Source organism: Lagopus muta, chromosome 6 (genome assembly GCF_023343835.1).
Source record: "Lagopus muta isolate bLagMut1 chromosome 6, bLagMut1 primary, whole genome shotgun sequence".
NCBI classification, from domain to species: domain Eukaryota; kingdom Metazoa; phylum Chordata; class Aves; order Galliformes; family Phasianidae; genus Lagopus; species Lagopus muta.
Window position 1 is genome coordinate 4,730,202 of NC_064438.1, and position 16,639 is coordinate 4,746,840.

The window sequence follows — 16,639 nt, forward strand, 5'->3', positions numbered from 1 at the left end:
GGAAGTGAATTTACAGCTGAAGTGATACATTCAGACATATTTCAGATCCCGTAAAATCAGCCTTTCTAACTGCATTGCTGAAAACCACTGGAAAGGACTTTGCTGATGGGAGAAGAAAAGTCAAAATTACCACAAGGACTCTGCATCCCTGTGTGAGGAGCCTGTCTAGTGTATTGGAGACCCTATACCAGGTATGAAGCCCTGCCAGTGGACTCAGTTGCAGCTGGAGCACGTTCTGGTGGGTGCATGGGAGCCCCATGGGTGTTACTTGCACTGATCCCGAGATGCTTCTTTGGGAAGTCAAAGGTGACACAGGGACAGCACAGCTGTCCAAAGTATGTTTGTCTTGTGGTGATTCTCTTTCATTCCGAAAGATCCAATGAGGCTTCCAATTCCCTATCCGAAATCCCAAGCAAATGCCCAAGGCTCCAGAGGATTGGCATTTTTTCCCTGAAATACAGGTTCTGCAGCATAGCACAGGGCTGCTAAAACAAAGCGAAGAAACCTTAACGTTAGACCCCTCCTGTACATCAGACCCAATTTCCATGTACCAGAATGACCTTAGCTAAGTGCTGCCTGAAAGATTAGTAGCAAATAACCCATGGCAGTAATTAGCTGAAAAAAAATAATGAAGCTTTGAGATACTCCAGCAGACGCCCATGTTTTGCAGAGACATCAAATCTGCAGATTGAGACACACAGTGTGGCTTTGTCACAAACAAGACTAGTTGAGCAGGGAGCTCTTCTTCCTTAGTCAGTACAGTTTATCTGTATCCCCTTGTAAAGGGATCGCAATAAAATTCTATACAATGAAAGGACAATTAAGTCACTTATGTTAAGTGCAAAGCGTCATCATTTGATAATGATCTACTAATTTCACTAAGATAAGACCCTAATGACTTACAGAAATCAAATTTACCCTGGTAATGCAGCAGCTGGGCTGTTCAGAAGCAGTTCAGAGTTATTCATTAGCTCTGTTTCTGTTCACCATCAAACCAGACACTTCGCTCTGGGACCAGGCAGGGATGGCACCATGGTACCTCTTGCTGGACCTCTGTCACGTTGTGCCATTGGACTCACAAATCAGATGCTGCACAATCAGTTAGGAGAAATCCAAAAGCTATCCATGTTCAGTAGGCAGGCTCCTTTTTTCACCTATCATTTTATTTTTATGGCACTGTCTACTCCAAATGCATGCAGGCCATGAAATACAGTGAAGCTTCTTCCTAACTAGGGGAATTATCCGTGTGTATCTAGAATAATTCTAATTGATGCTCGGCAACTATGTAATACCATTCAGCTGATGGGAAAGCACCTAAACTGATCGTGTCCCGCTCTGTTTTGCTCGCCACCACCAGGTGGCAACAGCAGCTCAGCAAAGCAGTCCACATCTCTGCACTAGCCAAGGGAGAGATGGCACAGGACAGTGATGTCTTCTAGGAGCTAGTGGTCATTTCTCGCCTGAATTGGTGAGAGAGTTTTAAGAAACTACGAAGAACCGACCATTTTAAACTGAGTATCTGAAGTACACGCTCCTCTCCCGTGTGTGCTTTTTCACCTGCAATGTATTAACCAGTTTAGATGTACATTATAAATAATAAAAACCCACCGGCTCCATGCTCTGAAACAGTCTAGAAGAGAAATAAGACCTTGGTCTCCTTCCAGGCCACCTACCTCAAACCTCTCAGCTCTTTCAGCACGAGTCCACTCTCTGCACTGCCTTTCTCTAGTCCGGGTTGCACTGGGAAGAAGCAGGCAGGCACAGTTCACAAGTTCTGAAGTTGATTAGAAACAGCCGCGAGGGTAACAGAGCTTAACAGCTTAGTCATGAAAAGCTGAGCGAGCTGACTGCGAGGGAAGGGGAATGAGCCAGCTGCAAAGTGTGAAAACATGTTCACTAATGGGAGTACGGCTTGAAGCATTAACACGTTATCAAAAGTCATATCCTGAGAATGGGAAAAGAAGCATGACTGAAGACGAGAGAAGGTGGTGGAAGAAAAGGAGGGATTTTGTTTTCATGGCTTCCATCCATCAATATAGACTTCTAAAATTGGGCTCAGGATTCCTCTATGCAGACGTAAAATCTTTGGTAAGATTATCTCCTGGTAGGCAAAGCACACTGCAATCGTTTTGTCAGAAGAACAGCTGTTCAAATGCATGTTACATGTCATGATTTTTTGTCCCAGATCACTCTGGTCTTTCAGTCCAGCTCTAGCACTGCCTGTAAGTTTTTTCATCAAGTTACATTATGATTTTAACTACTAAATATATTCTAGCTCCTTCAGAATTTAAAATAAGAAAGAAGAACATAAAATTAAGCTCCAGCTGTGATATGATTATTTGTTATATATGAATATATGTTACTTCACCCACTAGAAATTCAACTCACGTATGACATCTTGGTTTTAACATGGAGCTTTTTTTTCCTCTCCTCTTTTTGCTTCCTGCATCCCAAACACCCTGAAAATGATGAGTACAGAGGCAGGAGGCAAGCCAGATGCCTCCTGGAGGGACTCCCAAGCACCGTCTCTGAGTGACAGGTATCAAGCCCTGCAAAACAAAACTGCCTATGAAGAAACCCCAAACACACTTTAATCTTAACTACTCCTCTGGCCTTCAGGCACAGGCTGTTCACAGCACCTACTTAATACCACCGTGCCATTTCTAAGCCATGGGACTGTTTTCCTTTCAACCTCTTGAATGGAAGGGATTCAGCACAGTCGAACAGGCTGGACCTTCACATAAAAGACCAGAGAAGCCGGGTTTCACTCCGTGTTCAAGCTGCTAAAATTTGCAAAGCTAAACACAAAGTCAACCTGCCACGCGCAGCAATACAGCAGCACTAGCCCTCTAGAAACAGAGCTATTTATAACCTGCAGTAGCAATGTGAACTGCATAAATTAGCATAATTTCAGCCTTCACAGATAGTTCTCAGTTTACAGTGTTACATGCTACGAATTAACACTCTGCAGATCCCTTGCTTCCACTAATACTAATGATGTGGCTCATGCGGAGATACTTCTTGCTCAGTCCCCCAGCATGCCAACGGCCTGTCTTGTTCACACTGCCCTGTCAGCCTCTATCAGACTACCAAAGGCTTGGATTTCACTGCAAACCTCACCAGGTCTTCACATGTAACTGGTGGTTTTGTGGCAGGATATCCTAGCATTTTCTCCACTGGCGATTTTCTGCTTGTGGGCAGATGGCATCGACACAGAGTGCAGATGGTAACCCACAGCCCACAAGCTCCTCACAATGATTTGAAAGGCCGTGTGCAGGTCTTCGACTCTTCTCTTTAAAATATTTTCGGTGTTAAAGCATTAACTGTTTTGCTGTTTACAGAAGACACTTCTTTACAGCTGAGAATCTTTTCCCAACAAAGAGGCAATGATGTGCCTTGAACCTTCACAATTTTTATTAAAATCCACAAATTGCTAGTGGAAAGGATTTCAAATCAAGCATCTCTTGCTTTGACTCAAGGAAAAAAAAAATCCATGGTAAGGAAAAAGTAGATCACACTGAAGCTCGAAGACTTAAGAATCACACAGTTAGCTATTAAAGGTAATTCCATGGCTTCAGGTATCACTTTACCTGAGCTGCTTGAAATTAGAATGGATTTATCTCCACAGAATACCTGCGAGATAAGGAAGCTGCCAGTGACAAACCCCAGCAGTGTCAGCTGCTGACCTGTCTGTAGCCACAGGGATGCCATCTGGTGGAGTTTTGTGTTGTCCTCAAGGCTCCTGTGGTCACCACTGCACCTTCCATGTTTTTCCAGCTCTGAAATTCTCCCTTGCAGAAATGCATAGCTCCAAATATAGGCATTGGAAATAAGTAAGGAATACAAAGCGTAAGAGATCAGGCCTGGATCCTGAACAATCTGCATTAATCAATGGAAGAGCATGAAAAGAAATACACTTATCCCTTAGTTATAAAGGCAAAAGAGGCAACACTGAAGATCATTCAAGTGACATAATTGGTAAGGATTTACTCCCTCACCAGCTAATTTCTTCCATTCCTTCAGCCTGATAGACGCAAATAAAATGATTTGCTGTAGTCTAAAATACACTACTCTATCCCAGCTACGAAAGTGCCTTGTAGATCATCTCCACAAGGCTCCTATCTACAAAATGGCTCCTATCTATTTAAAGAACTGATAATGTTTGATTAAATAAGCTTCTGCCTTTAAGAGTAATTACTGACAGATCTTTTCTCAGATGTCCAAACTGATTTGCTTATCGTACATCAAAAACATTCAGATGATCAACGGAACGGAACAGATGTGTCCCTTAGATCTCTTGGTTAAGATATACATGTACGCATATAGTGAGCAAACACACCACAAGATGAGTAATTTGACTGTACAGAACAGGCTCATAATCTTCTACAACATGCAGGCACACTAATGATCTTACACATGGATGGCCCAAGATGATAGAATGAAGTATTTCCTCACAAGAGGCAACCTGTCTTGTCTACATCCATGGAAAAATATTACAGGAAGTTATCTTCCTAGCGGTCAAATCAAAAGTCCCAATCAAAAACAGTTTCCACTCAGCAAGATGCAGCCTTTGTGGTGTATGGACATGACTTTCATGGCCTGCAGACTAAATACTGCACTGATGCCAAACAAATAACTACAGGCTATCTTCTAGCACCACAGTTCATACAGGCCAATTGACATATTGGAACTCAAGACACAATGCCGAAGGATATACACACCAAAGGAATCAAACAGAAACCTTTCCTCTCCAGCCAAACAACTAGAGTGTGAAACTCGAAAGGGTCTTCAGAACTAGAAACCCGAATATGCTGTTCCGTGAGAAACCTCAGCTGAATTCACAGCTCCAGACAGTCAAAACCTTCTGGAGGAAGCAAAAGTTACATTGTAACCTTCTTAAGGAAGGAGCTTTGACTTTGTAAGGCCCAGTGCCCAGGCCCAGTGCTCAGTGCCTCACATTTCACATTTCACTCACATCCGGAGCCCTGCAGCACATGAAGGCCCATTGCTGTTGAAGTGGTGAGAGGGTTTTAGCTGATGACAAAGCACTGTGCTGGCCTTTCCGGTGCTGTCAGAATGGCACAATCGTACACCTGCTGTCTGCAAGACAATTTGCCTGTGACAAGGTCAATTTTGAGGAGGGCTGGTATTAAAAGATTACACTCGTTCCCTCCCCTCAGTGTGGCTGCACTAATTATTTCAGGGCAGCAGAGGAATTCTTTGATCCTCCAACTCTTCATTCTGTCACAAGATGACTCTGGCTGCCTGCTCAGCCCCAGAGCAATGGCATGTCCTAATTCCATAATTGAGGAATTAACCATTTTCAACCTTGAAATTTAACCCTAAGAAATTGAGTATGCGGTAATCCATGTAATCCAGGCCTCTACACCTGTCCCTCTTCCAGCTAATCTCACCATCCCTCATCATGTCACATCTCACAGCCCTATCTGTTAAGGTCAGTGTAAGTGGATGCTCAGAAGCTGCAACAAGTACTCACTGCACAGCAAGACCAATTCCTTCCTTTGTGAGCAACGTGAGATGCACAAATATCAATAAAGAGCAAAGCCCTTCCCCAGCAACGTAGAGATCCCTATAAACGTCCTAGCAAACAAAGGAGGAAAAGACAGCAAAATAAATAAATAAATAAATAAATGCAGTGTAGCCCTGGTTAATGCGATCTGCGGGTATTAAGTTTTCTCCTGAAGGAGTTAAGCATATACCAGCTGCTCTACATTAAACCGAGCTGGCATTTTAAATCATGCAAATTAGCTTAGCTACCATCCATTTCAGCCCAGCATTTAACAGCACCACTATAAATGATGCAAAGGACTGGCCAAACCAAGCCCTGCCATTTCAGCTGCTAGCTAGCAGAAGAAAAAGGAGGAGGGAGGTGAATGGCATTCAGTGAAATCTGCAGCTATTCATAAGCTGCTACTTTGAAGGAGACTCCTTCTGCCGCAGGCACTGTTATGTGACAGAAACGTGCACGGGCACAACAATCCTAGCCTAGAGCTTCCATTTGTTGAAAATGCGTCTATACAAGATCCTAAAAATCACCGCGAAAATACCTCAACCTAAATTACTTGCCAGAGAAACACTGAGCTTTCACATCTCTCTGTGCTTCATGCTGCCTAACAAACACAGAGAGGGCCTGACATGCCCTCAGCTCACAGCTGCTGACACAGCAGCCTGCAGGAACTGGGGTGAGAGTGCTCCCCAGTGCAGTCCCTCACGCCTGCTGTCACAGTGCTGGTAGCACAGGGACAAGAGCCTGATGCTGGCCCTGTCTCAGCTGAATCCCAGGGCTCAGCAGGCAATGAAGAAGGCTGCACCTCACCTCGCCCATCCGGCTGGGGCCCAGAGGTTAAGTTTCATCTGAGGGGCCCTCCAAGGCTTGGGGATTGTTAAAGGCCTGGGTCGCCCAGGGGCTCCCCTCTGCTGTGGGCACCTCCTGCAGCTCATCCACAGACAAGCAGAAAGACACCACATCACCAAATTTGTCTTTGTGGTCACAGTGCTACCTCAGGTATCACAGTGAAAAATGAAAAGAAAACCCTGCGTTAGTTTTGCTTGTGGCAGGGGCATCCATCATGACATGTCCACTCACAAGGAGATCCTCTTTCAAATACTGACACTCCTTATAACAAACAGATTCAGTTTGCAACAATGTGGAGTCTAAGCATTTTATCATAGGAAAACAAATATTCCACATGGTCACAAATCTACAAGGCAAGCCCCAAGGGCTTCCTTTTCAAGGTTACCAAAAGCAAACCTTTTACTGCTGCGGAGTCGGTTTGTCTCCCACTGCTTAGAAACGGGATCCTAGGCAACCGCAGCTCTTCCCTCTTGAAAAGTAGCAAGTGGTTTTGTTTTGTAAATTCAAGCAAATTCACCAGAAGCCCCAGGCTTAGCAATACACAGGACCTGGCAGCGCTCCTCTCACTCGTGTCCCTGGGTGACCAGATCCCTGCTCCAAGATACAGTGATGCTGAAAATACTCTTTCCCAAAATACTCCATCCCAATAAAGCTGCAGACAAGTCTGGAAGGTATGTGCCCATTCTGAAAAGCAGACTGACCCATGGTCATTGAGCAAAAAGAGCAACCCGCTTCCAAGCTACTGCTTCACACGGCCAACGCAAATTCGATCCTGTAATGTGATGTTTTTTAAATGAGTTTTGAAGACTTAAACGTGTGTGAGACTCTTTGAAAGGAAGAATACTTTGTAACTGAATCAATTTTGTCTTAACAGATTAATCCATTAATTACTGCCTCCCCCAGTGATAACTGAAGCCGTGAACCGATATATCTGAAGATGTTAACGTGTTCCCCACATCCGCTGCAGGCCTTTTTACCATGGATACAAGCATACAGATACTGCTCTTACGGAAAACACAGCTTTGTGCCATGCTGCATTGTCTAAGGAGGATTTCTGACTCTGAAAGATGACACGAATCCATCACTCTGAACGTACAACACGATGCCTGAGAGCTTTATCTGCCAGAGGAAGCCAATCTCCCAGACCTCTTGTACCAGCTGATTCAAAATGACGTCCTTGTAATTAACGTCAAAATCTGAGGAATGGCTGAAATAAGATATGATGTGAAAAGATATCCCTTGCACTCTTTAAAGCCGTCATACAAAGCCAATACCTAGCTTACCAGCAATGCAGTTACCTGTAATTTCTAACAGTTGGCACAACTCAAAAAAGGAAAAATAACTTCCACATAATCGTACCCATCTACACAAGTGTAACAGTATAACAAAGCCTCATCATCCACATGGACATCCCTCAGCTGTTCACGTTGGCCCATCAAACACAATCCATGAGGAAGTCTGGCTGTGTACAGCTCAGTGTTGGAGGAACACAGGAACCATCTCTAGGGATCTCCAAGAAGACTGCTCTAGCCTAGGACCACTCAGCCTGACTGTACTGCAGATCAAGACATGATGCAATTACAGTCCCAAGCAGAGCAAGCATAGGGGCAGAAGTCCTAGGAAATGCATATTTTGATATCCAGAGGTTAGATTTCTTCTCCTTTCATTTATTGTTTTCCCACACATTGCTTCCAACTCTAAAATTACTCAAAAGTAATATGAAAAATAATCCAAGGATAACACACCTAAAAATACTTTCCAAGGGGGTAAAAAAAAAAAAAAAAAAAAAAAAAAAAAGTGGTGAAATCACAGCAAAACATAGGATCTCAGTCTGATTTAAAATAACAAGTGACTGCTTTTCTCAGTTACTTACTTTGACAAATATCTTGTTTATTGTAAGTTTTAGCAATTATTTCCACGCCCATGATTTGAAGAAACTGAGAATGTTTCCACAAACTATTTCAGAAAGAACAATTTACAGATAAAATTAGAGGCACACAAACGCCAAGCGCTTGACTAAATTCCAGCTCTTGGTGAATGGAAAACCAGTAGCTTCCTGTTACAAGATGTACCAATGGTCTAATAATACACACAAAATCTGACCATTTATAAGCTTCATAAATAAATGTTCCTTAAAATAATATTCTACCACTGTATTTTTAGCCAGGTAAACTTCCCAGGGGAATGACTGTGAATCTGGTTGACAATCTACAGTTTGCTACAAGGAAAAGTAAATGAACGCAGTGGATTAAATTTTCAGAGTATCACTTGAGCTATATGAGAATAAAAATATAAAATTTAGCCCCATAACTTAAACTATTTGAAAGCAAATGGGGAAAAGCTGGAAGAACAGAAAAATTCTTCCATTAAAGTTGTCAGTGTATTCAAAACTTCTTGAACAGTATTTATTTTGCATTGCAAGTTTAAGACAAACCATATACCAGGGAGACAACCATGGAGGAAAGGTAAGGGGCAAGCCAGGGATGCAGGGAAAGGCAGGGAAAAGGAACCCATTACTGGTTAGAGGATAGCTGGACCTGACCATCCAACATGGATGGGTATGGCCATACATAAAGCATCAGAGCAATATGTGATAAAAATTACTTTGGAAACAGGGACTAAATGAGATGTTTACCAGAGAAATATAACTTAGGGAGCAAGCTAGAAGTTTTAAGGACACCATATGCATAAGTGCTCTGAACTGAATAACAAATTGCAGTGAAGGAGAAAGATAACCTAATAGACAGGGGACTAGCTGGTAATTTTCTAGAGCACGACAGATTCATGACCTTGGATACGTCTCTCTGTGCCTTCGCCGTTCATTTACAAAATAAGAAGCACATCTCTACCTCCAGGGAGAGCTCATAAGATAAGTATATTGAAGATGGGAAGCCCCTCGGATGCTACCTATTAGCATAGATCAGAGAAACAGCATTAAAAGGAAAATCAAAAGCAGAGAAAAAAGGTCATATTAAATGAGTGTTTCTGAAACACTCCCTACAGACTATGAAACTTGACTGGATGCAACAACAGCATTAGGTCAACAGTAAATCACTTTGGAAACAGCCCACCTCAGGGAAGTCCGCAGTAGGGGAACTAAGCTTGGGAAGGAAGATAAAATGCTGAACAAAGGCTGTTCCTGAAGAAATCGGAGCAAAAAACATTTTCACTTGTTATCCAGTGACAACTAAAAACTGAATGGAACTCAGAACCCAGGCGGCTCTTTGCATACACAAAATCAGACAACAGTGATGAATAAGCTCGAGTTTACAGAGCAATCTTACACCATTTGTTCAAATGCAGGGTATCTGGATGGGGTAGGATTTCTTCAAAATCAAGAGAGAAATTGCAGAAAACTCCATATTAATAACGGCAATAGAACAACTTATCAGCTGTTTGCTCACTACTTTTCTGATAACATTTCATTTGGAGCAAGCTCCTCAAATTTTAAGAGTACACATCTATGAAAAAACAATCAAAACCATTAGAATCACAAACTGAAAGATGCGGCTTCTTAAGTGCCTTATGTAAAAAAATCCATCAGAAAGCAAGATACAGCATTTTCTTAAAGATATGCTTAAAAACATAACTATTATTAGATAAGTAAATTCATCAAAATTAAATAATAAATAAAATAATTTATTTTCAGTTACACATTTTGCTGAAAATCTATAAATTTCATTAGATTTTTCCAGCTCTTCAGGAAAAGTTCTCCTTTTTACACACCCTCATGTGACCTCATTGGGTTCCTCCAACTAAGCAAACAGATACCTTCCATTTGTCATCATTTCCTTCACAGTTAGCATGGCAATATTAGCGAGAACCAACTCCACCACTGAGCCGGCTTACACAGTGGCACTGAGCTCGGTCTGTGCACCAATCTATGACTTTCAGCTTGGTTCAGGTTAAGACTTGCATGATTCCTGTCCCTCCTAGAAGACAGATCTACAGCAGAACTCCCTCAAATTTTTCAGCATTGTGCTATGCTCCTGGGAAGAACTACTGGGGCGATTTACGCAGGGATCTGCAATTACTATTAACTCATATTCACTATTCCATGCTGTCATCGAGTTGGACAACAGAATAGCTAACGAGAAAAACCCAGGGACATTTCTAACCTGGATGGGCATTGCACACATTCTGTAAGATATGCCCAGAACTCAAAATGATTTTCACAAACTGGGAAAGCAGTGTGAGAAGCACTGTATTGCTAAAAGGAAAATCTAGTGTAAAAATAGAAAATGAGAGCTATCTGAGAAAGGTAGTTGTACTGCAGGCAATGATATCATGCCACAGTGAATCACAAAGAGAATACCAGTCAGCAGAGCGGATCTGCTGCCAGTGAATGAAAAAGAAAGAAAAAAAAAATCGAATCTTTTTTAAAATCTTCATCAACTGAAAACTGAAGTGTAGGACAGAAAAGATGATGACCTGCTGCACTCAGCCTTAATGAGACAGAATATCGTGCCCAGTTCTAAATAGAATTCTTAACAAAAGCTCAAGGAGAGCTGGAGAGAGTCCAGCAGAGAGCAGGAAGAGTTGTACAAGTTCTAGAAATCTTGAGAGGAATGGCTAAAAGAATGACATTTACCTCAAGTAGAGAAAAAGAAAAGCGAGGGAGAACACGACAGCACCAGCGAGCATCTGTCTGCCATGTCCACCAAGAAAGGAACAGGCAGGATAGATGCCCAAGTTGCAGCAAGGGAAGTGGAAGTTTGGTATCTGCAGAGTAACACCTAATCCTCTGCCACTCTTTCTCGCCAAATGTTAAGGACAACCACATACCCGAATGGCTGGTGATAGGATTGCTGAATGCAGTGCACAGCAACAGGTTGTTTTACTTAATTAATGCAAATTTAGTAGTCGAATACATAAGACTTTTTTAAAATAACTAATAAGTACCATTTGGTATATGAGAGGTCACTATTCTACCATCTATTTGACAGGAGTCTCTCTGGTAACAAAGTTAAATATTTCCAAAACAACACTCTGAACACGGGTATAATCTCCTGGCAGTGTTCTCAAAAAAGCACCGATACAACAGAGGACACTGTTGTGAACAACGCAGGCAGTTTAAGATGGAAAAATGAATGGAGTGTGTGTAGCAGTAACAATAAAACAGGAACAATACTGACATGACTCACTGACCTCAGGTTTCAGTCTAGCATTTACAATGGACTTGAAGCAAGTGGCTTGGAACATGCAAGAACAGTGTCAGAACAGGATCTGGAATCTTCACATTGTGACTTCTACCCTGTGCAGCAGACACGGCCTCTTCTCCAAGACAGAGAAGTACATTAAGTAAGTGCAAGGGTAAGGCCAGCACGGTATGCACTCACTGTGATGGGAGAGGAACATTCATACATACACACAGTTGAAGATAGGACCGTTGCATTCCACCTTTAAGTAGGTGTCCTACACGTGAGATTAGCTGCCATCTGGTCTTATTCTGTACATGCAACTGAATTTTTAATTCCGCAGGACAAAGAGGACCAACTTCAACAGGATTAAGAGCAACCCCTTAAAATACACAGAAAGTCCAGTGGATATGAGTCTGAAAGCTCTCATATTGAAATAGAAGCAGAACTCAGATTCTCTTGAATGAGTTCTCCAACCACTCAGCAGCTCCAACCACTTCAGCAATGCTTCTCATCCAGCTGTTCTGAAAGTGATGTGATACCCCCTGGGTTTTGACAGCAATAGCCTCAAACTCCAAAAGAAAGCCTGGGAGCATATTCCAAGCTCGTTCAACCCCTACAAGGAAGACAGCATGAGACACACTGATTTCACTCATTATCACTCTTCTCCTAGGTCTTTCATCTGAAACATAGGAACACGTTATCATTCCTTGTAGACTGCAAACCCCACACAGGGACTCAGATCATACAACCGGTGCTATTCCGTTCTGTGGACCTGCATGCTAAATGCCAGAGAAAGAATCTCACTTCCCACCCCAACAGGGGCACAGAGAATGCCAGGTGCCTCACAGTGAAATGGCAAGGACCATATTTCTGCTTGAAGTAACTGTAGAATCAAACGATAAGGCACAAACAAACATTTGAGATAGCTAGTCCTAGTATCATCTTTAAGATGCAACCTCGGCAGACTTGTCACCAGAAATCGCTTCTACACCTGAATGCAGCTGAAGATTTCCTAGGATATAAATGCTTCTGCTACCAATAAGCCATCTGGTGGCTGTTCATCCATTCTGTGCCTCCTCCCACTCCTTCATGGGGGAAGGGAGGAAAAGAGAAGAGCAATGCCCTTGGTGCAACCGATCTGGAAAAGTCTCCCGTTAATTTAGATCCAGATTACTGGATGGCAAAAGCTGCATGCCATGTAGGCATGGAATCAAAGCTGAATCATTAGGAAAAACATAAGAGGGCTGTGCTTATCCAAGATCACTCACAGTAAAGCAAATCTCACTCATGCACACCTTAAAAGGTGATGGTCATCTGCTAGGACTTCTAGCAGGTTACTGAGCATGACAAAGCCTTGGATTTATCTTTCCGCTAAATTATTCAAAGCTCAAAATCATCTGACATCATTGCGTGCAAATGTAACAAATGAGCACGAAGAACCTTTCATCACTGGGATACACAAGATGTGTTCTGCACCACATCTGCACAGCAAGAGTTAAAACCACCATACTATTCTCCTTTCTGCTGTGGATGGCTCCCAATCCAACAGGAGCTCTGCAATTATAATCTGTCTAGGGTCAGAAAGCGCTTTAGAAAAACAGTAACTTCTGCAGAACGTACATTTCTATGCAGAAAAGAAGGTGTGTCAGAGAGAGCGCAGCACATAATGAGATTTTGCTGACGTTTCAGTATTACAAGGACAGGCACAAGCACAGGGAAAAAACAGCATTTGCTTCTCTCTTTTGAGCATGATGTGATGCCCAGGTTAGCGCCTGCTGCCATCACCCTGACACCAGCACTTGTCTGTCTGCTTTTGTGTTCCTAGTCCCTGAGGAGCCACTGCAGGCCCTGCTCACCCTGGCTGCCAGTAGAGAAAGTGCAGCACATCCTAAAATCCAGGGCAGCAGGCCAAACACGCCCCACCAGCGGTCACGCTTCCCTTAAGAGAATGGGGTTACCGGGCCACAGACTTCAAAATGCAGATGGCAGGGATGACTCACTATTCTTGTGATCCACCATCATTTCCCCATCGCGTTATAACGGTATCACCTCCTCCTGGGCTGAGACGCCCGCAGGGAAGCTTGTAATGTACATGGCTGGTTCCAAAATCCATCGCAATGCTGCACAGCAATCTGCACAGCATTGATCGATCCTGCCTGCTGCAGAGACAGCTCTCTGCTCACGCCGTGGCATGTGAGCGCACACTCTGCAGCCGGGCAGCTTGAGACACGCTGGAGGCGTTGCTGTGCTGATAACGGAATGGGCTGAGGAACGTATGCTTCTCTCCCTGCGCAGCAAGCAACGTGTGTCTAAAGACAATAGGTCGCACTGCCATGTGCACAGGTCTTCTGAAAACTGCCTGTTGGTAAAGTGCTGCATCCATGATGTCATGCACGTATAGCGGTAAAGCAGGCAATCCCACTTGCACAGCCCATCCTCTGGAAGCCGTTTCACCCAGCCGCAGTGCGAACAGCACGCACCGTGCACACAGCACTGCCTCCCTTCCATGCCGAGCACTGATGGCTTTCAGCAGCGGCTCTGGCACGTGCTCACAGCAACCAGCAGCCACCACCAAAGGCACACAAAGAAGACTCTCCAGTAGCAACACCTCTACCTGCCCCGAGTCCCGCATGCTGGGCACATCCCAGCAACACCCTGCTGCACTAACATAGCCGCGGAGCCGTCCCACGGCTAAAGGTGCAGCGATGGGAAACGCAGAACATCGCACGCGGGGTGCTACCGAACCCCACGGCACGCACGCAATAGGAACAAACCCTCGTCTGCACCTCCCCAGCATCGGGCGCTTTCTTACCTGAGTGTCAAACGCGCTTTCCACCGAGCTGCCCTTCCTCGGCGGCGGTCCATCCCCAGCGCTCTCCTGCCCGCTGGGGGACTTGAGGGGGATCTGGCTGGAGTAGGACGGCTTCGTCACCTCCACCCTGCTGCCGAACTTCAGGTAGCAGGGCTGCGGGATGGCCCTGGCCGCCGGGACGTGCAGGATGGGCGCGGCGCTGTGCACGGGTTTGGGCAGTCCCGACTTCATCTTGGAGGCCACCAGGATGGCTGGCATCTTCTCCTCCTGCTTCCCTGGCGCCTTTCCGTCAGCGGCAGCACGGCAGGCGGCGGGCGGGGAGAGAGGGAAGGACGAGCTGGGAAAGCCGCCGGGCGAAAGCAGCGGGGCTTATCGCAGGAACGGCCGAAGGAAGCGGTCAGCCTACAGCACCTTCCGGCTCTCGGCCAGCCTTCCACCTGCTGCTCCTCTCCCTTGCTTCTGCTGTCTGCTCGCTCCTTTCCTCCGCGGAATCCTTTCCTGCAAGCAGGGACTTTCACTCCATCATCCCAGCGCACCGCCCAGCCCGCGCCGCTCGGGGACCTGCTGCCGCCCGCACGGGATTGCCAGCTTAAGACGTCTTTCTTCAGCCTTAGCCAAGAAGCAGATGTAGCTCAGCGTGCTCAGCACCGATGCCCTCGGACGCGAGCCTCGGGGAATCAAGCTCCTTAAGTCCTAATGCTGCGGGCAGGACGGCGATGCCAGAGCAGGAGGAGGAACGGCTGGCGACCGAGATCAAAACGCAAACCCCCCTCCCCCGGATCCCCTCGGCGCAAGAAAACCCAGCTGTCAGAGAGCGGGGAGGGAGCGCGGCCGCCCCCCCATCGCAGCGCCCGCCCCGAGAGGCGCGGAGCCGCCGTGCACCGTGCGCGCCGCCGAGCGCCGTGCCCGCCCCGCGGGGAGCCGAGCCGAGCCGAGCCGAGCCGGGCCGGGCCGGGCCGCGCCGCCCCATTGGCTCCCGCGCTGCGGCCGGAGCGAAGGAGGGGCGTCCGCCTCCCGGGCCCGGCCCCCAGCCGGCCTCCAGCCAGCCGCTGCCGGCGTTTTTTTTCAAAAAAAAAAAGCGCTTTCAAACAAAAACACCTGAGGGTGACTCATGGTTCGGGTTTTACTCAGGAAAACTCCTGCTGCCGGGGTCAACAGGAACTGGAACAGGCGCTGAGTAATCCGGCCTCGTTACAGCGGGACTCCCCAGCGCCGCACGGACACGGGACGGGATCGGGGCGCACACCGCGCCGGGCAGCGCCCTTCCTTCCCAGGCGCGCTCCTCAGCGCTCGGACACCTGACGTGCTGGAAGCTTTCCATGCACAACATCACGTTTTTGAAGCCCAGCCTAACCCAGATCAAAGCCTGTGCTGTTTCAGGGCTGTAGGTGTCTCCAGGATCAGGCAGCAGGATTAGGATTTAGAAACCTGAGCAGTGAACCTTCCTGGGATGTCATCTCGAATGATTCCGCCCGGGCTAACAGGGGAGGACTGGAAATTTAAGTCGAAATGCATGTTTTACTCATTTGATAGGACGTGTGGTAATGGCCTTCAGTTGCACCAGAGGTGCAGGTTGGATATCAGGAACAATTTCTTCTCAGAAAGAGCAGTGAGGCAGTGAGACAGGCTGCTCAGGGAGTGCTGGGTCACCATCCTTGGAGATGCTCCAGAGCCGTGGGGATGCGGCACTGAGGGAGGTGGGCAGTGGGCATGGAGGGGTGAGCTGGGAATTGGACCTGGGGATCTTAGAGGTCTCTTCCAACCTTCATGATTCTATAATTCTAATTAGGTATTAAGGCACTTCCATACTTGATTAGGTTCAGGCTGCCATTCCCAGATGCACAAGAACTTGCCAGATTTTGTTCAGGATTGGCTATTACCACAACAGACACAGAGTTAATTTGAGCAAAATAAAATGATTCCTTTCACTGCTACTTGAGTAACCATCAAATCTGATGATGGTGGATTGAATATTCCACAGGCAGAGGAAAATGCCTTCTGTGTTTCTTGGTTTGCAGTCCTGCCACCACAGCAAAGGATGCTGGCTAAATTTGGCAAGATCAATTTGATCCATCTTTGGAAGTGACTAATGATCATTATTTTTCTCCCAATAATTCTTTTACCCACTTTTAAGGCTAGGAATTTTAAAAGAGAATACTTTTCTCCTGACATTCAATGACATCTGGAAGCCTATCTTCTTTCTCCTTGAAAAGCCCAGCTAGCTTTCCCTTCCCCTATTCCACCTCTATTTCAGTATGTCAACCTTAAAATGATTAAAGTAGTATTAAAAAGCAGGCAAAATACAAGAGC

General features: G+C 45.6%; 1 protein-coding gene across 3 annotated transcripts in view; it reads right to left on the minus strand.

The window, feature by feature from the left end:
- The window catches only part of NAV2 (neuron navigator 2), a 311,161-nt gene that overhangs the window by 176,281 nt on the left and 118,241 nt on the right, over window positions 1–16,639 (minus strand). For 2 of the 3 annotated variants that reach the window (XM_048948751.1, XM_048948750.1), the window contains exon 1: window positions 14,330–15,164. The exons of the other annotated variant lie outside the window; for it this stretch is intronic. In XM_048948751.1, the coding sequence (XP_048804708.1) occupies window positions 14,330–14,587 (258 nt within the window). In that variant the 5' untranslated portion in view covers window positions 14,588–15,164. Of the gene's footprint in view, window positions 1–14,329; window positions 15,165–16,639 lie in introns of those variants that run through there. 3 annotated transcript variants of the gene reach the window in all.